Source organism: Mandrillus leucophaeus, unplaced genomic scaffold (genome assembly GCF_000951045.1).
Source record: "Mandrillus leucophaeus isolate KB7577 unplaced genomic scaffold, Mleu.le_1.0 Scaffold152, whole genome shotgun sequence".
In the NCBI taxonomy this organism is placed as follows: Eukaryota; Metazoa; Chordata; class Mammalia; order Primates; family Cercopithecidae; genus Mandrillus; species Mandrillus leucophaeus.
The window spans coordinates 1,588,388-1,605,569 of record NW_012101499.1 but is presented as its reverse complement, the minus strand read 5'-3'; the positions used below and the strand labels follow the sequence as shown (position 1 = coordinate 1,605,569).

The 17,182-nt window shown below is 45.9% G+C and overlaps 1 protein-coding gene across 1 annotated transcript in view; it reads right to left on the bottom strand.

The window, feature by feature from the left end:
* LOC105535964 overlaps positions 1-12,699 on the bottom strand; it is a 106,043-nt gene extending 93,344 nt beyond the window's left edge. The window contains 2 exon segments of the mRNA XM_011975223.1: positions 7,553-7,791; positions 12,402-12,699. Of these exon segments, the coding sequence (XP_011830613.1) occupies positions 7,553-7,791; positions 12,402-12,699 (537 nt within the window).
* Between the last annotated feature and the right edge of the window lie 4,483 nt (positions 12,700-17,182).

Genomic DNA, 17,182 nt, shown 5'->3' with positions numbered 1-17,182 from the left:
ACAGGACTTGACCAGTCAGGTCCCCAGAGAGGATCAAGCTTGAACTCTGCTGGGAAAACATATAGGAATTCTGACATCAGCAGCTGGACGCTTGACTTTTGTTACGCTTACTTTAAAAACTTTGAAGCTATAATAGTAGCTGGGTGGAGCATACTTGTAATCCTATCCACTCAAGAGGCCGAGGCAAGAGGATTGCCTGAGCCCAGGAGTTTGAGACCTGACTGGGCAACATAGCAAGACCTCGTTTCTATTTAAAAGATTAATGTTCAAAAAGTAAAGAAAAAGATATTTTGAGGCTAACCTCCAGATCACCTCTTATGTTATAGAACTTTGGGAGCTGGAGTGAGTCCAGAATTACTTGTTTGCTGTCTCTAGAATGTTCTCTCCATTCCAACATCCCTTCTAATGTGACAGTGGTGACCAGTCTGTCTGCCCAGGTTGACACTTGGGTGTTCACAGACAAGCAGTGCCTTCCAGCTCCAGTCAAGGGGTGTGGCCTTGAACTTAGTGGTGCTCAACACAGGAAAAGGTAACTGAAGAATGGGCACGTAGCCCAGCTTTCCCCTTACATACCCAACATCTGTGCTTGGACTACTAAATGAACCACATACTACCCTGAGTGTGCCATAGTGCAACCAATCAACGAATCTTTGTTGAATTTCACTTTGGATGAATGCTATCGGCAATGATGGAAGATGGCAAAAGAAAGAGCTGATTTTTCTTGTGGACATTTTTTGTTTTGTTTTGTTTTTTAATTGAGACAAGGTCTTGCTCTGTCACTCACGCTGCAGTGCAGTGGCAGGATCTTAGCTCACTGCAACCTCAACTTCCTGCATTCAGGTGATCCTCCAACCTCAGTCTCCCAAGTAGCTGGGAGTACAGGTATTTGCCACCATGTCTGGCTAGTTTTTGTAGTTTTTGTAGAGATGATGTTTCAGTCTGTTGCCCAGACTGGTCTTGAACTCCTAGGCTCAAGTAGTGTACCTGCCTCAGCCTCCCGAAGTGCTGAGATTTTAGACATGAGCCACCACACCCAGTCCATACTCTTACTATTATAGCTACTAATTTTCTCATAGAGTTATAGCTACTGCAGCTGTTTCCAGTCTTACCTCCCCTCCCCAATGTATTAGCTACACTAGCCAGAGTAATTGTATTAGTTATCTAGTGCTGCATAATAAATTAGCTCCAAACTTAGTGGCTTAAAACAACAAACATTCATTTTACCATGTTTGTGGGTCAGGAATCTGAGCAAGGCTTTGCTGGGTGCCTGAGTCATGATCTCTCACAAGAATGCAGCAAAGGGGTTGGGTGGGGCTGAGTCATCTGCGGGCTCAACTCGGACAGGATGCACTTCCAAGCTCACTCACGTGGCTGTTGGCAGTCCTTAGGTCTTGGCTGGCTGTTGGCTGGAAACATCAATTTCTTGACCCATGGATCTCACCACAGGGTAGCTCACCACATGGCAGCTGCCTTTCTTTGGAGTGAGCAAGGGGTAGAGTGAGAGAGAGAAGCCAAGATAGAAGCTACAGGCCTTTTGTAACCTAATCTCAGAAGTGCCATCTCATTTTTTTGGATGTATTTTATTCATTAGAAACAAGTTGCTAAGTCTAGTCTGCACTAAAGGGAAAGGATCACACAAAGGCATGAATTCCAGGACCTGTGGATCACCGGGGGCCATCCTAGAGGCTTCCTGCCACATCCCCTGACTACACAAAACCAGCACGCCTCTGCTGGAAATCCTGCAGGAGGTCCACCGTGCTCTTCAGATGGAGCGCAGACACTGTTACATGGCTGGCAGGGCCATCCAACCACGCCACTCACCACTCTGGGCTTATTTTGAGAGGCTTCATTCCTGGCTCATTTGTTTTTTCTACAAAGAAGAAAAATGGATTCCATTAAGTTTCATTTTTCCCTCTGTCCCAGATGACATTTTCAAAAAGTAGCAAACTTACCTAAAAAGCATGAAACAGGATGCTGAAAATGTCGCCAGACTAATATATAATCCAAAAAGGGGTCCCTGAATAATTTACACTTTACTATAACTGATCAGAAATGAGTTAGCACTTGCTACTGTGTGTAGGTACTGCCCAGACAACTTTCCATGGATTGACTCATTTACCCTCGGAAAGCCCTAAGCAGTGTCCTCATTTCACAGATGAGGGGCAGGCAGGTCAGAGGCGGAGGGCTCACTTGGAGCCTGCCCCTGTGCCCCGTGTGCTGCCCTGGCCCATGGATGCGCCCAGATCAGGCAGGCGACTGCATGGAATCCACAGCTGCTTCCTGTGCATTTCACAATGCCCAGCACACCACTCAGGATGGGATTTGATTCCTGAAAATAGCCTTCATTAACTACTTCAGCCTACACACAACTTTTTAAGTGAAGGGGTGGAAACAACAACTTTTGAAATATTTTTAATGTGTATTAGGATTTCATAAATTTGATAACAGAAAAAGACTTTTTGTAGTTGTTTTTTGTTTTACTTTTTTTCGAAGTAATCCTTTGGAACGTAGGTGTTTAAAAAAGAAGTGAAAGTTTCTCTGGACACAAGATTCTGCTTTAGAAGAATTTCTCCAGAGAGTTCTCAAATCGATTCTTTTCGTTCCTAGAAAAATGTAAACAACCACAATTGTCGGGAACCATCCTGCGTTGGAAGATTTTGCCATTGGTGGTCTGTCCACCAATAAGATAAGAGAAAGATTTTAACTTTCTCTTATCTGTTTCTTCGTTCATCTTTGAGCACCCGTGATGATATTTTTGGGATTAAGTAGCAGATAATTCTTCAATCGAAGGAATGAGTGACATGAAGACGAGGCTGGTTTGGGCTCAACTTCAAGAACTCTCCTGTAGCAGGGCATGACTTACAATGGAAGGAGCCTGACTGCTGGACGGCACCAGCAGAGAGAGGTTGCCCCCTCTGATGCAATAGTTGGAACTCCTTTCCCAGCCCTAATTCTAAACCACTTACATTAAAATGACTTCCGTGTGGTATGGACAGAAATGCAAATGGAACAATCACATGTCCTTTGCAAGTATTAGACTGCACATTTTTTTTTTAACAGAAAGAATGTCGATAAAAGATCTAGGTCTCTGATAACAACACATGGGCCCAATTATTTCAGAAACCAGTTTTATCTCACATGATCCAGAGCACTGGGGACTTTCCAGTATTTTCCATTGCACAGTCTGTCAGTGTTCAGACTTAGGATTCTTACGTAAAGGATCACTTTTTCACTTAACCCATCCTATTCCCCTGCCCCAAATTCCAAATGTCTTTTTTATTTCACATTTTTAAAACTTATTTAATTTTAAACTTATTTAATTGACAAATAATAATTATATATATTTGAGTACAGTGTAATGTTTTGATATACTTTTACATTATGGAATGTTTTAATGTATGTTTCATTAATGGTGAAATGATGTCTGCTAACTATCCCTCATTTTGCAATCCCAAGCAGTTAATGGGAGAAAACAGAAACAAAAATTTATGCATCCCTAAGTAGCATGAGTTCAAACGGGCCTTGTCGGAATCTAAGTGAGCCATCTGCCAGTTAAAAGTTGGACTTTCTGTTTCTTCTAGCCACGGGAGTTTATTTTCCAGCTGAACACATTTTTAAAAGGACTTTTAAGAAGCTAATCATATTAGGGATTGTCTAGATATCATTGCCTGGGGTACAGGGGACTACCCAGCCTCCTGTCTAGAGATAGCCTCACTCTGGAATCTCTTTGTCTTACCCCTTTCTAATGGCCTCATCCCAGGGTGCTCTAGGACCAGGATCTCTGAAGCACTGGCCCTCTCTCCTGCCTATCTTGACATTTCTCTCCCCACTCTTCACCAATTTCTCACTGTTGCTCTACCCAGAAACATATTTGCTAATAATCATTTTAAAAATGCACATTTTTGCACACCTCCCCACCGTCGGAAAAATAACCCTTTATGTCAAATGCACAGCTGAGCTTCCAAAGCACAGTCATGTCTTATTCTCCCTTAACCTTCACCCAAACCCAATGAAGTTACTTACAGTCACTGCCTGCTTTTCAGAAATAAAGAAACAAGGCTCCCGGGACAATGAGATCAGCCCAGGGATGTGTCCTTTGTATGTGGTAGAGCCATCTATGGACACAAGCTGCAAATAGTATTCAGGATGCATAAGTCACTCAGTTCAGGGGCCTTGCCACATCTGACTGAGTCTTCCTTGTGCTGTGGTCTCTTGCCCCAAGTCCCTCCCAGCTCCTGCCATTCCCTGGACCCCACAGTCACATGGCTGATCCCCAAATGTAGGGAGGACATTAAATCTCTGAAATACATGGTTACTAGGGATGTGAAATTGTAATGTGCCAGGTCGGGGCAGATCCAGGACTTAAAATTACAGAGGCAAACTCACCTGAGAAAGGTTACTTAGAATGAGAAAAGAAATCACAGTAAATTATGTATTTTCGAACGTTGACAAATACCGTGGATCTCAGAGTATCATAAAAATAACATTTTTATAAATTGACACACCTCTGAAATACTTGCTTCTTGAGGAATTTTACTGCGTTGGTGGTGATTTGCATGTTTCATCAGGAACTGTCTACTTCTTGAGGACAAGATTCATTAGAATTCCTAATTTGCCAATTGCTACTCTGGTGGGTAAGATGTGCCTTTTAAAACTAATACTATGGTGCTTTGCCCGACAAAAGAGGAGTTCTGATAAGTTCTATTGCACATGACTTTCATCAAAATGGAGAAATATATGTTGTCTTTATAATTAAATGTACTGCACTTTAAGCATTTTCCTGACAAGAAAACATTGCTTTTGCCTAGACATCAGTGAGAACTACTTACTCCTTGTAAGTGTAAAGACTGAGAGAATTTTCCATAGACTAGGCTGCTGGCCCTTTGAAGCGTGTTTCTCTTCTACCACCCACATGTATGGAGCTGTAAGAAATAAGTGCACCTTCATGTTGAGACATGAGAGGACTGGCACAATGTGCAGGGTGCCATTCCACGAAGTCGTTCCTACTCTGGATTGGCTAGCAGTAAGTTACTTATACATGGAAGTGGCTAAGCCGTGAAAATATACTCAACATTCCAATTAAGCATGTCCCTTGGACCTTCCCATTAGCTGGATCTCAAAATATCTGCAGCCACTCTGATGTCCCCCAACATGAGGGACAGTGTGAGTGAAGGGCAGTGGAAATGAGCATTGGAAACCAGTTGCCATGACAACACTGCTCTTTTCAAATCTCACAGAAGCAAGACCATGCAAACACGTTGTTGGGGGGTCCCACCTATGGCCTTAGAAGGTTCCTGTGAGAGTGATGGGTTGGGAGTGAACACCTCATCAGCTTCAGAGCTGGAGGGGAATGCTCTTTGCAGGGGGCGGGGATTATGAGTGAATTGTGACTTCCCCACAAATTCATTTGTTGGAAACCTAACCCCGTACCTCAGAATATGACTGGAGTTGGAGATAGGATACTTAAAGAGGTGATTAAAATGACTGTCAGGGTGGACCCTAATGCAATATGACTGGTGTCCTTATCAGGAAGAGGAGATAAGGACACATGCATGGAAGGACAACCATGTGAGGGCACAGGGAGAAGACAGCCGCCCACAAGGCAAGGAATGAGGCCTGAGCCCATTGTTCCTCACAGTCCTTAGAAGAACCAGCCCTGCGGACACCTTGCTTATGGGGTTCCAGCCTCCAGAACTGTGGGGTAAGAGATTTCTGTTGTTTTAGCACCCTCTTGTGTGGTTCTTTGTTGTGGCAGCCCCAGGAAGCAAATACGGTGAGACACCTGGGATGTTGTATTTGATATTTGCAGTTGAGTTGTAGGCGAGTGTTCAGTTTTTCAAAAGTATTTTCTGTGTCTATCTATACTCTTTTACATACCAGCAATTAGAGTTTGCACAAGATATAAAAGAAATCTCTGCCTCTTCTACTGACAGTCTAGTGGGAGACTTAGACAGACATAAATTTGTTATCATAATTATAAATAAAATATGTGCACAACAATACATTAGTGAGTGTGGCTGCATCATAATTTTTATGTCACTCTTATTCACGATTTAGGCCAAGTGGTATGCCAAGATCGCATCTTTTTCTCTATGGGAGTTGGTGTTCCGCTAGAAGAAAAATGTTCCTTTTCAAATCAAATGCATTGCTTTTGTTATCCCCAGAAGGTGCCTCTCTGTTTGGATTGTGACATCTGTAGAGCTTTTGCTCTCATTTCTGGTGTTTCTATTGTCTTTGTCCTTTTCCGAGAGAATAATGCGTTCCATTAATTTATTTGTTTATTCCTCATTTATTGGACACCTGTTTGGCCAGGTGGTATTCTAGATTCTGAGAATAAAGACATAAATAAAACAGGCCCACGCCCCTGCCTCTCTGGGTGCATCCGTTAATTCCGGTGGAGGTCAAGGTAGCCAGAACCTCATGAGGAGGTAGAGGCGTGTGGGCGAGGAGGCGAGCGTAGTGGGGAAGCTGGAGCTGGGAAGCACCGTGCGGGGCGGGAGTCTGCAGTTTTGAATATGGTGCTCAGTGAAGGTCTTTCAGGGATGAGGTGCTGTCCATTCTTCTTGCAGTGAGGGGTTTTGTGCTTCTGCTGATTTCTGAGGGGTCAGGAGCGGAGATGAGCCACTGTGACCTTGAGCCCACTGCCCAGCCCTGGGAGCTTTGCTCAGGCCGATCACGGGTCAGTGTCCCATCTCGATCTGTCTGGCCCTCTGGGTCGCTCTGCTTGCAGATCTGAATGCCTCACACCGGCCTCCCCGCCCACATCTGAAGGCAGGAAGCGCCAAGCAGCTCTTCATGCCTGGCGCTGGGATTAAGTGAAACGTTTGCTAAAGATTCAGCCAAGGCCAAGCTGGCAGTTTCCTGAGACACAGAGGGTGAGTGTAGTCATTTTGGTATGGAATCAAATGCATATAAACTGCTGTTCGTCTCTCCTCTTTCATGACCAGAAACACAGTTTCAGTGCAAAAAACACTTAGAGCCCCACCCTCTGGACGCTGCAGATGACTCGGACTGGGGGTTTCACAGAGATTCCGAGTTTTCTTTCAATCAGTCAAGATTCCTTTTAGAAAAAAACAGATACGATGGGGTTATCACAAGTGATTTCTATTCTCGTATTTGATACCTTTCATATTCTCCACATTTTATTTTATAACCTGGTTAACTTTTATAATAAGAGAAAAATTAAGCTGAAACAAACAGAAAACCACACTGGATTTGGATAAACTGGAGACTCCCCTAAGTCATCCTTGGCTGCTTCCAAAGCCCATCTGATGGAGTTGGAATTTTATGTTTAATTCCGTGGAGCAGCACGCTTCTGCTTCTGTACATCTTCCTCAAGAAGTCACAGAGAGGAAAGTAACACAATTAAAAACAAATAGACTTCTTTAACTGCTAGGAAACATTTTATAAAATCCTATCTGGGCAACCTGGCCTCTTACTTGTTTGAGTTCAGACACTTAAGAAAGAATAACATTGTTTTTGTTTTTAAAGAAAGGATAAGAAGAAATGTGAGCCTCCAAAGATCATCATGGCAAAAGGTAGTCCTGCTTGCCTTCCAGTCAAAGCCTTCCAGGCTGGTGTGTGCAAAGTTCCAGAGCTGCCTGCTGCTCCTCCCCTGAAATGCTTTGCTTGTTTTCAGAAATGCTGCATGGAGCAAGAGGCTCTCTTCTTGGTTTTCTAAATGAACAGGTATCTTAGGAAGGGGGTGGAACTGCACACCCTGGGCTTTGCTGTTAGTGGGAGATGACATGGCCATCTCTCGTCCCTCGGGATTGTGGACTGGGTGCCGGCCTGCAGAAAAGGACGTCCTGGGGCTTCATTGCTTCTGGCCTGGGAAGCGTCTCAGGGCTCCGAAGCACACACCCGTCTGAGGAAGCACTGCTGCACTGGCCTGGGCCTTGGGCGGGACGCATCGAATCCGAAGCTGGGCTCTCACACGCTCTGCCGGGGCATTATGGACCATCTTTGCAGTTTGGCAAGTTCCAAATTCATGAGGGCTCTGCTCTGTGGCCTCTTCCTAGCTGTTGATTCGGAATGAGTGATCATTTTAGTAGAATTTAGATGTTTCCGCCTGGCATTCTGAGGGCAGCTGTCCTTAAGTAGAGCAGAGACCGAGATGAAGCTACAGCTGCAGTTTGTGATCAAAGCCAAAGCATGTGGACCTCCCGCAGCCCCTAACCCTTCTGCATCGTGAGCACCTGAAACCGCAGAAGGAAGCTGAGGGGGCAGAGGGATATGGTGCTTTTAAGCTATAAGGAACTTCAGGGCAAATTTTGCACTGATTGGAATCTTTGCAATATAATTTTTCTTAAAAGCTTGTTGCAAAAGCATAATTAGGATGCTTTGTACATTTCTTTTCGTCCAATGGAGAAATTGCCCTGGGTAGATGTCACTCAGAATCCAGGTCTGGCCCTTTCAGGGAGTGACACTTAAAATAAGTGCACCAGGTCCCACTACTCTTGGTGACACTAAATGGCATTGCTCAATTCCATTCCCAAACCCTATGGAAAGTGTGTTGTGAGCTTTCTCAAGTAGCAGCAGCCTGACAGTATTGAGTATCTCTACATTGTAAATACAACCATGGAGGGAGAAGGGAGGAGCTCTGTGTAAACAGGCAAGTATAGAAGGGGCAATCAGGGCTGGGCTGCACCTGGGTCAGTAAGGTGGCTGCTCCCTGAGTGCAGAGACACAGCCTGTCCTGCCAGGAGTGTGAAACCTACTCAATCAACATTTTTGTATGAATGTGCATCCATGATCCTCAAGATATTAATAGGAGTTTCAGGGGACATAGACATTCTAGCGGCCCAATGAGTTTGAGAAACCCCGCAGTAAATAGGCTTAAATTCTTGTAGCATCTGTAATGTGCTGTGGGCGTCCAAAATCCCAAATGCGTGTTCAGGGACATTTCCTCATTCTTTGGAGAGGGGTCAAAGGGCTTATTAGTCACTCCCAACAGAAGCGTCCAAGGAACACAAATTCAGAAAATAGCGATTCAGCTGCACGTCCTTATTTTGTAGGTGAAAGCGGATCTTTGGTTTAGTGGGAAGAGGTGGTTTTAGAGTCAGAAGATCGAGACTGGGATCTGGCTCCTAAGGATGACTGGATATTGGAAAGTCACGCCTGTGTATCCATTTGCACATCTGAATAGGGGTGTAGTTGTGGCAATGATCTGTAACTTTCACTCAGCACAAGGTAGGGTGCCTAGAAACTCAGGAGGTGTTTAATAAATGATAGCTCTTAAAATTACCAATGGAAAACTGAGTCCTGGTGAGAACCAACTGGCCCAAGGCCACCCAGCAAGGGAGGTGCAGGGTGGAGCTGGGTCTGGGTTTCTTGCCTCCCCATCAACATTCTTTTTACTGTACTACACTAACTGAGAATAGAAGTTGTACATGGTTGTATTTCTCTCATAAGGATAACAAATCAAATAGAAGTTGCCAGATGTTTCTGTTTCACAGAAGAATGAAGTTAATGGTCGTATATCAGGGCTCAAACCTAAGATTTAAAGAGAGACTGCTGAGCAAGAGCAGCCATAAAAGACGTCTAGGTTGGTATTTCAGCATTCCTGGGCAGCATTAAGCACCATTTGGTCACATCTGGTCTCCATCAGGCCTGAAGTGTTACATAAATACGTGTACGGTTTAAAGGGTAAGGAGGCTCTACTGAGACGGACCAGATGTGATCTGTTTAGGCTCTGCAGACAGGGCCCAGGAAACTGCCTAAAGGCCCTGCACAATGCCCTCCCAAGGGACAGAGCTCTCTGCTGCCATCAGTGCATCTAGGACAGAGATACCACGCCAGCTGCCATCACTCATGTCCAACAAGCTTGGTGTTCAACCTCCCTCTGTAAAAGCTCTTCTTACAGACACCCAGTGGAGTTCAATTCAGAAGTTAGAGAACAAAATGCTTTAATGACCTTGTGGGCTCATCCATCCATCCATCCACCCATCCCCTCATCCATTCATCTACCCATCTACTTCACTCACCCGTTCATCTATCTACTCATTCATTTATGCATTTCTGCAATCATTTATTCACATGCCCATTCATTCATCTACTCATCTATCTATCCCCATCTATATTCATCCATCTTTCTATCCATCCATCCATCCACTTGCCTGTCTGTTCAATCTGTCCATCCACCTATCCAACCGTTCGTTCTTATCCATGCACCCACCCATCCACCCACCCATCCAGTTATTCAGGGAACATGAGCTTCTTGCATGTGCAAAGCACTAGTCGAGGCACAGGGAATCCCGCAACAAACAAGTCAGGCATGGAGCTGACATTTGTATCATGTTCCAGAGGGAGAGATGACATTGAGTAATTGCACAATTATTCATCGGCCAGGGTAATAAATTCTCAGAAGAATTGTGAAATGCTCCAAGAGTGTGTAATAGGAGATGCCTCCTAACTAGGAGGCTAGAAAAGGCTTCCCTTAGCATAGTGGGAGTGCTGTGGGGAAGCCCGGAGCCCTAGCTACAGCCCTGCACCCACTCTGGCTACTGCTTGGTTGGTTTTGCTTTCCCCGGGCCTGCCGATTTTACAGTTAACTCCTTCCTCCATATCATAAGCTTCCAAAACAAGGTTATCCCTTCTTTAGGTAAAAGCATTAAAATTTTCCTAGTATTAAGTCCCCCAAGCAATCTAACTAAAAGATCGAATCTCAAAATAGAAAAGTCCCTTATACCACAATGAAGGCTGGAGGAAAACTCCAGGGATCCCTGCACACCACTCAGGGCAGCATGCCTTCCTCTCCAGGCCACCCTGGGCTCTGGGGAAGGCTGTCAGACGCCCGCCCCTTCCTGTGTACTGAGCTCCTGACTACAGTCTTGTGCCAGTTTTGCTTTTTAAAAGGGACAAGCAAACAGGAATCTTCCCCATGCCTACCCTCACTCACGCACACACAGTGGGCCTGGCTGTCATTTCCTCCTGGGATCTGATCTCTGTTTTATGCTCCTGCTTGTTGATTCTGACCCAGATAAGCCACGCAGGGAAAAGCCATCTCCCTGCTCCTTGCTTCGGGGGAGCAGAGTCATTTTCACACACACAAACACCCTGTGCCCCAGCTGCCTGCTTTCAGAGGCGGCTCGCTTGTGGCCAGACAGCCGAAGACCAGGCAGGGCCCGGCCTCTGTTCTCAGGTCTCAGCAGTGATTATGCATGCGAGGTAATTACACTGGTCTTGTTTCCGTGCTCTAGGGCTAAGCCTGGATATTCAAGGAAGGGAGCCTCTGGTTTTTTGCTACGTTATAATTTCTTTGTAGGGACAGGGCTCTAGGCGACTCCCAAATGGGCTACCTGTGCCATGGTCACTCATTTCCTGTTGTGCAGAGTAGCAATTACACAGCCAGAGGCTGGCCATGGGTGGGTTTGTTCTTCTCTGTGACATGTATTTTTATTTTGTGAAACAAGAGAGGTCCTCTGTTTCTGAAAGCAACTCTTAAAATAAAAACACCAGGCTCCTCCAAGGAATATTTGCATGAGAAGAAGTAAACTACTCTGTCTAATGGTTCTCAAAGTGCTTTGGAGGGTTGGTCAGTCGGTCCACTCAGGGAGAGAGGGGCAGGACAAAGGCCTCACCTCTCACTCAGCACTTCCCCTCGTTTTGGGAAAGTTAGCATTTGTCCACAGGTGACATGTTCTCAGGGCCTGACTACCTGTGGGTGGACACCAAGGGTAAGCTGTGTCCTGAATTTTTTTAAAGCTTAAAAAGCAATTCTTTCCAGCTGTGCATCATGAGAAGACACTGGTTGGCGTGTGTGAACTGATTTGCAGGACAAAGGACCCTAGAGTACTAGGCTGGGCCAGACAGTGATGGTGACACACGCTGTCTTTGCAAGACAGTGCATAAACCGAGAGCGAGACAGAAGTTCTTCCTCCCCACTCCGCCCCCTGGCTTTACTGAGATGTAATTGACAAATACACTTGTATACAGTTAATTGTACAATGTGATGATTTGATGCATGTGCCTATCGTGAAGTGACTGCCAAGATGAAGCTAATCGGCACTTCCACTGCCTCACATGGTTACCATTAGTTTTGTGTGTGTGAGGACACTTCAGATCTGCTCTCTTAGCACATTTTCAACATACAGTACGGCATTGTTAACTATAGTTACCATGCTGTTCATGGATCCTCAGAACGTATTTATCTTATCACTGAAACTTTGTACCCTTTGACCAAAATCCACACACTTTTTTCCTACTCCCCAGCCCCAGGTAACTGCCCTTCTACTTTCTGCTTCTAAGAGGTCAACTTCATTAGAGTCTGGTGCATATATATGTACTATGGAGTAGTATTCAGCCTTAAAAAAGAAGGACATCCTGCCGTTTGTGACAAAGGGGACAAATTCAGAGGGCAGTGTGCTAAGTGAAAGATGCCAGACAAGACAGACAAATACCGGAGGGCTGTTCTTGAGACTCGGAACAGGAAGAAGTCACCCTTGACACAGAGCCCTTCCTGTGGCCAGAAGAAGCTGAAGGCAAAGAGGGCAGGTGGACCGTCCAGGTGAGCGGCACCTGACTGCCCGGTGTACAGCAAGCTTGGCCTGGGGCAGCAGGGCTGATTGTGCAACCGAGCTTTTGGCTTCTCAGAGGCCCTGGAACAGTGCACATTCCCTGGTGGTTTGAAATCTGAGAGCTGGAAAGAGCTTTCTGCCTTTGCTTTTGTGTCAGCTCACTTCCTTGAAGAAGGTCCATCATCGCAATGTTTTCTTTGGGCCCTGCTTACAGGATCTGGGCTTGTTTTGTTTTTCTTCTTGTTGTGTAGGGAGTGACCAGGGTGGGAAAGCAATGTCCCTTGTAATTGTTGGGGTTTGTGCTTCTCTTGTAAAGCCTTGGGCTCAAGACCAATGGTCTGCAGTATAATGAGACTTGGCCAGGCCCTGCTCCCTGGAGAGGGAGACAGAGGGACCATACTGGTAACTTCCTTAACATCATTCAAACGAAAGCCCAGTTTTTGTTTTCTCCTAAAGTGAAACTGCGGCTCTAGGTGAAAGGTACCTTGTAACTCCATGGATCTCTGTCTTCCACCTTCTCATTTCCCTTCTTCCTCTTCCTTTCTTTTGCCTTTTTCCCTTTCCTTATTTCTATGTTCCATAATCTGGAAGATCCCATATATTTTCCAACTTTCCTATTGTTTCCAAGAATTTGCATTAAAAGTAGCTGCTACAGTTCCTCATTAACTTGGACCCCATCTCTGGCAGTAAAGTGGGCAATTATTTCTCTGATTGACAAGGGAGGAGACAATGGGCACGGGGGCTCCTTCAAACCCAGACAGAGTTGTTTGTATCTAGATACTGTTGACCACTTATGTCATTTTGGTTGGTTCCCACATTTAATATCTTCCCCAAGTCATGCTGAGCAGCTCTGAGTCAAAGTCCAGGACTCTTGGTTGTCCCGAGGCTCTGTTTCCCCACTGTTGAGTTGACAAGCCCATGGGGATTTCCCAGGGGGATGTGTAGCTCTGAGTGCTGGATAGTGTTTGCCACAGGACAGGGCTTCTTATGACACCAGGAGCACACACACATTGCTTAGCAAGGGTGTGCAGCCTACAGGATGGCCAAGCAGAAGGTAGAAAAGAGAAAGAAAGAAAACCAAAACTCGAGCTCAATCCAGAGACTCAAGCAGGGAAAAGATGCAGTGATTCCAGAGCGGCATGTGGGCCTTCAAAGGTGAACTCACAGAGGAGATGTGCAAAGTTTTGTGTCTGTGCCATGTGGCACTCCACTGTTTATGACAGTGAAGTTTCAACCACCAACAAATGGCCGAAGGCAGCGGATTGTGACTTTTGGATTGCATGGATCAGCAATATTTTAAAAGGAGGGTTAAACAACACAACTGCTCCTTATCATCTCCTCAATTCATAAGAGAAAGGGCAGCTGAACACTCCAAAAGTGTAAGAAGTACATAATCTCAGAACAATGGACAATTTTTAAATAGGATAAAGTTGTCTTTATGAAAAATTTATTACATTGTTTATATTTATCTGGTTTTATTATGGACTTGCAGGAACTTGGTTTCTGAGAGCGTTGGTCCTGTGCTGTCTTGGGCCACTGGCCTAGAGCAAGGGTGTTAGATGGGCATTAACTTCAGGGCCAGCTCCAGCGATGGCCAGTGGATGACTAGAACACTGTTGGGAAGGATTCTGAAGTGGAGTCCAGGCTCAATCACTAATTGGCAATATCTGACATGGGCATCATGGTCATTTTGAAGCATGTTCACAAATCCTTTTGCACTTCTTTCATTGAAAGGGGGAAATCTAACTTTTCGATACGGGCTGGCTTGCTTCTGACAGACAGAATGTGACTTTTGAGCACTCGCACTTGGAACCCAGCCACCATTGTGTGAAGAAGCCCACAGCATACGAGGCAGCCAGCAACACATGAGTGCCCAGAGCAAGGGTCCGGCTGAGGTCCCAGCTGACAGTCAGCGTCCCCGACCAGGCACGTGAGCTAGCCTACCTGTGATCCCATCAGCTACCATCAAGCTTCCCCAGACGGAAGTGTGTGAAGCAGAGGGAACTTGCTCCTGCCAAGTGCCTGTCAATGTTACAGATTTGTGGTGAAAAAAATATTGCCATTATCATAAGCTATGAGTTTTTGGAGTGGCTTGTTATGCAGCAGAAGATAACCAGATCAATCCCAGGATGGAAATGTGGCAGCAAGTGTTCACTATCACTATCCAGAGCACTCTCAGCTATTATTCTTCCACCTCTTTTTCCCTTTCCCCTCTCTTTCAAGAGAGGTTGAAAGATAAATTCATTCCTGAGTTTATCTGAAAATTTAAAAATGAAATGTGTCTTGCCTACGTTGATGAAAAAGGCCAAGGTAACATTGATTTCAGTAGATTACACTCAAATGGACCAATCCTCCATGTTGAACTCAACTTCTGTTCACTCCTCTGAAAGATAGTGCAGGGTTACCATGACAACCTGAACGCATGCTGGGTGAGAAACACGAAGAACAGAGAGCAGGGGAGCACAGGGCCATTTTTTTGCTGGGAGAATGTTTTCTAAAAACTATATATTTTTTCCAGGCCAAATTATTTGCAGCTGGTCTTCTCTTGGCAAGCACCCTTCATCTGGCAATGTATTTTCTGTCCTATAGAAGCAAAACATTCCCTGTAAATAGCAGGGAAATTAAAAATATTCTCTTTGTATCACTTTTAAAAACCTCCCACAACAGCTATGGGCAGAACAGATGTCTCCGGGGACCTTGAGGTGCCCTCTCTGCCCCTGAAGGCTCGGGCCCACCTGTCCACTGAGATGGGCTCTCCAGAGTACTTGCCCACTCACAAAGCCCTCTATGTAAAAGGTTGTTGGTGCTAACTGTATTCTGCTTTCTAAAGTGGTTGCACCAGAAGAATTCAATCTGAGGTTATATTAGGGCATGAAAATTTCAGAATTCAGAAGAGAGAAGTCCTGCACCCCAACACTCAGAAACATGCTCCTGGGCTGAACGTTCAGACAACAGAAGGACACATTCCCGTGCTTGGGTCATTCATTAGAAACTTCCTTTCTCCAGTAACTCCGGGGAGTAAATGTGAAATGTTTTGTGCTGCAGGTGGTGGTTGTGTTTCTAGCTGTAGTTAAACCAGCATCTGTATTAGGTGCTGCCTGCGTGGTGACGATGAAGGACTTTGAAGGTTCAAACAGCATAGACATGTGGTCAGTCATAAAACTGCCCGATTTTAGTGCAATTAGGGTGAACAAAGGAGCAGCGAGGTCAGCTTTCTGGAGCGTGCATCCTCTGTGCTCCTTCCTGGGGATGGGTTGGGTGAGCCAGGCGGAAGCCCGGGAGGCCCAGGTCTGGCTGGGCCCAGGGTGGGCACGGGCCCAGGGCTGGAGACAGTTTGCTGCTCCCTAGCTGGTGGGTCACTTGACATAGCCAGGGCATCCGCATGGCAGGAGCAGCCCCACGACCACTATGCTGGGAGGGAGGACCCAGAGGCTCCTGCAGGGAGCCCGAAACGGCTCACTAGCAGGGAAGAAGGGCTCGCTGAGGTTGGAGCCCTTCCTCCTCCTGCTGGAACTCCCGCTCCTGTGCCAGAACCTTCTCAAGAGAAGAGAGGTTGAAAGACAGCAAAAAGAAGGCCTCAACGTTGCAGTGTTTAATTATTTACAGACACTTAGACTCCTTAGTGGAACTCTCAAAGGCTTCTGGACCTGAACCTGGAATCCCCACCTCACAGGCCGGGGACTGACCCCTTGAGCCTCCACTTCCACTTGCACAGCCGCAGCCTCCACTCTGTGCTACAACCCCTGAGGCCAGTGGGTGAGGAGGCTGCGATGAGGTGGGGTGAGGACCTATTGGTGCCGGCCTTGGCCCCAAGAGGGCCCACGAGCATGGGGGTGGGTAGACCCCTCAAGTCCCCGAGCGCATTCCTTCATCCCTTCCTGAAAGTTCTGGGGTCTGGACTCCACCATCCCTGACCTCTTCCTTCCCCTTGACACCCATTTGCAGCTCCTGCTCAGTCATGACATCAAAGATCACTGCTTGAGGGTGGCGCTCCTGGACCCCCAGGGATATGCACGCACAGCACCTTGTACCTCATACACATCTCAACTTAAAATTAATGTTTATTTGTTCACACTGACGTCTCAGCTCTAGAATGCCTGCCTAACACATGGAAGGAGCCTGGCCCAGGGGACAAGAGGGGCAGGAACCATTCATAGAGGAGCCATCCCTTCCGAGCTGGAGCGGGGAGAGGGAGAGAGAAACAGAGGCAGAGACAAAGGGAGGGACAGGGAGAGACCGAGAAAGAGAGAGAGATGGAGAGAAAAAGAGAGAGAAGGAGAGAAAGAGGGAGGGAGAGAGAGAGTCAGAGAGAAAGGGACGGACAAAGTAGGAGAGAGAGGAGAGAAAGAGAGAGAGAAAGGTGGACTTGAGTTTTGCCTGTTGTGACCTCTCTTTGGAGGCCACACAGCATCACTTCCACTGCATTCCACCCCTACCCCACCCCAGGCAGTCACCAACATCCAAGAAAAGGAAAACAAACTCTCCCTACTCCTTTAAAAAAATTGTGTCATGGTTCACATAACAACATTTACCATCTTAACCATTTGAAAATGTACTCTTCAGTGGTACTAAGCACATTCACCTTCAACAAAACTGAAAAGAGGTACAGTTTGTATTTAAAATAATAGCCTACAGACTAATGACCATTTAAAATATGGTCATTC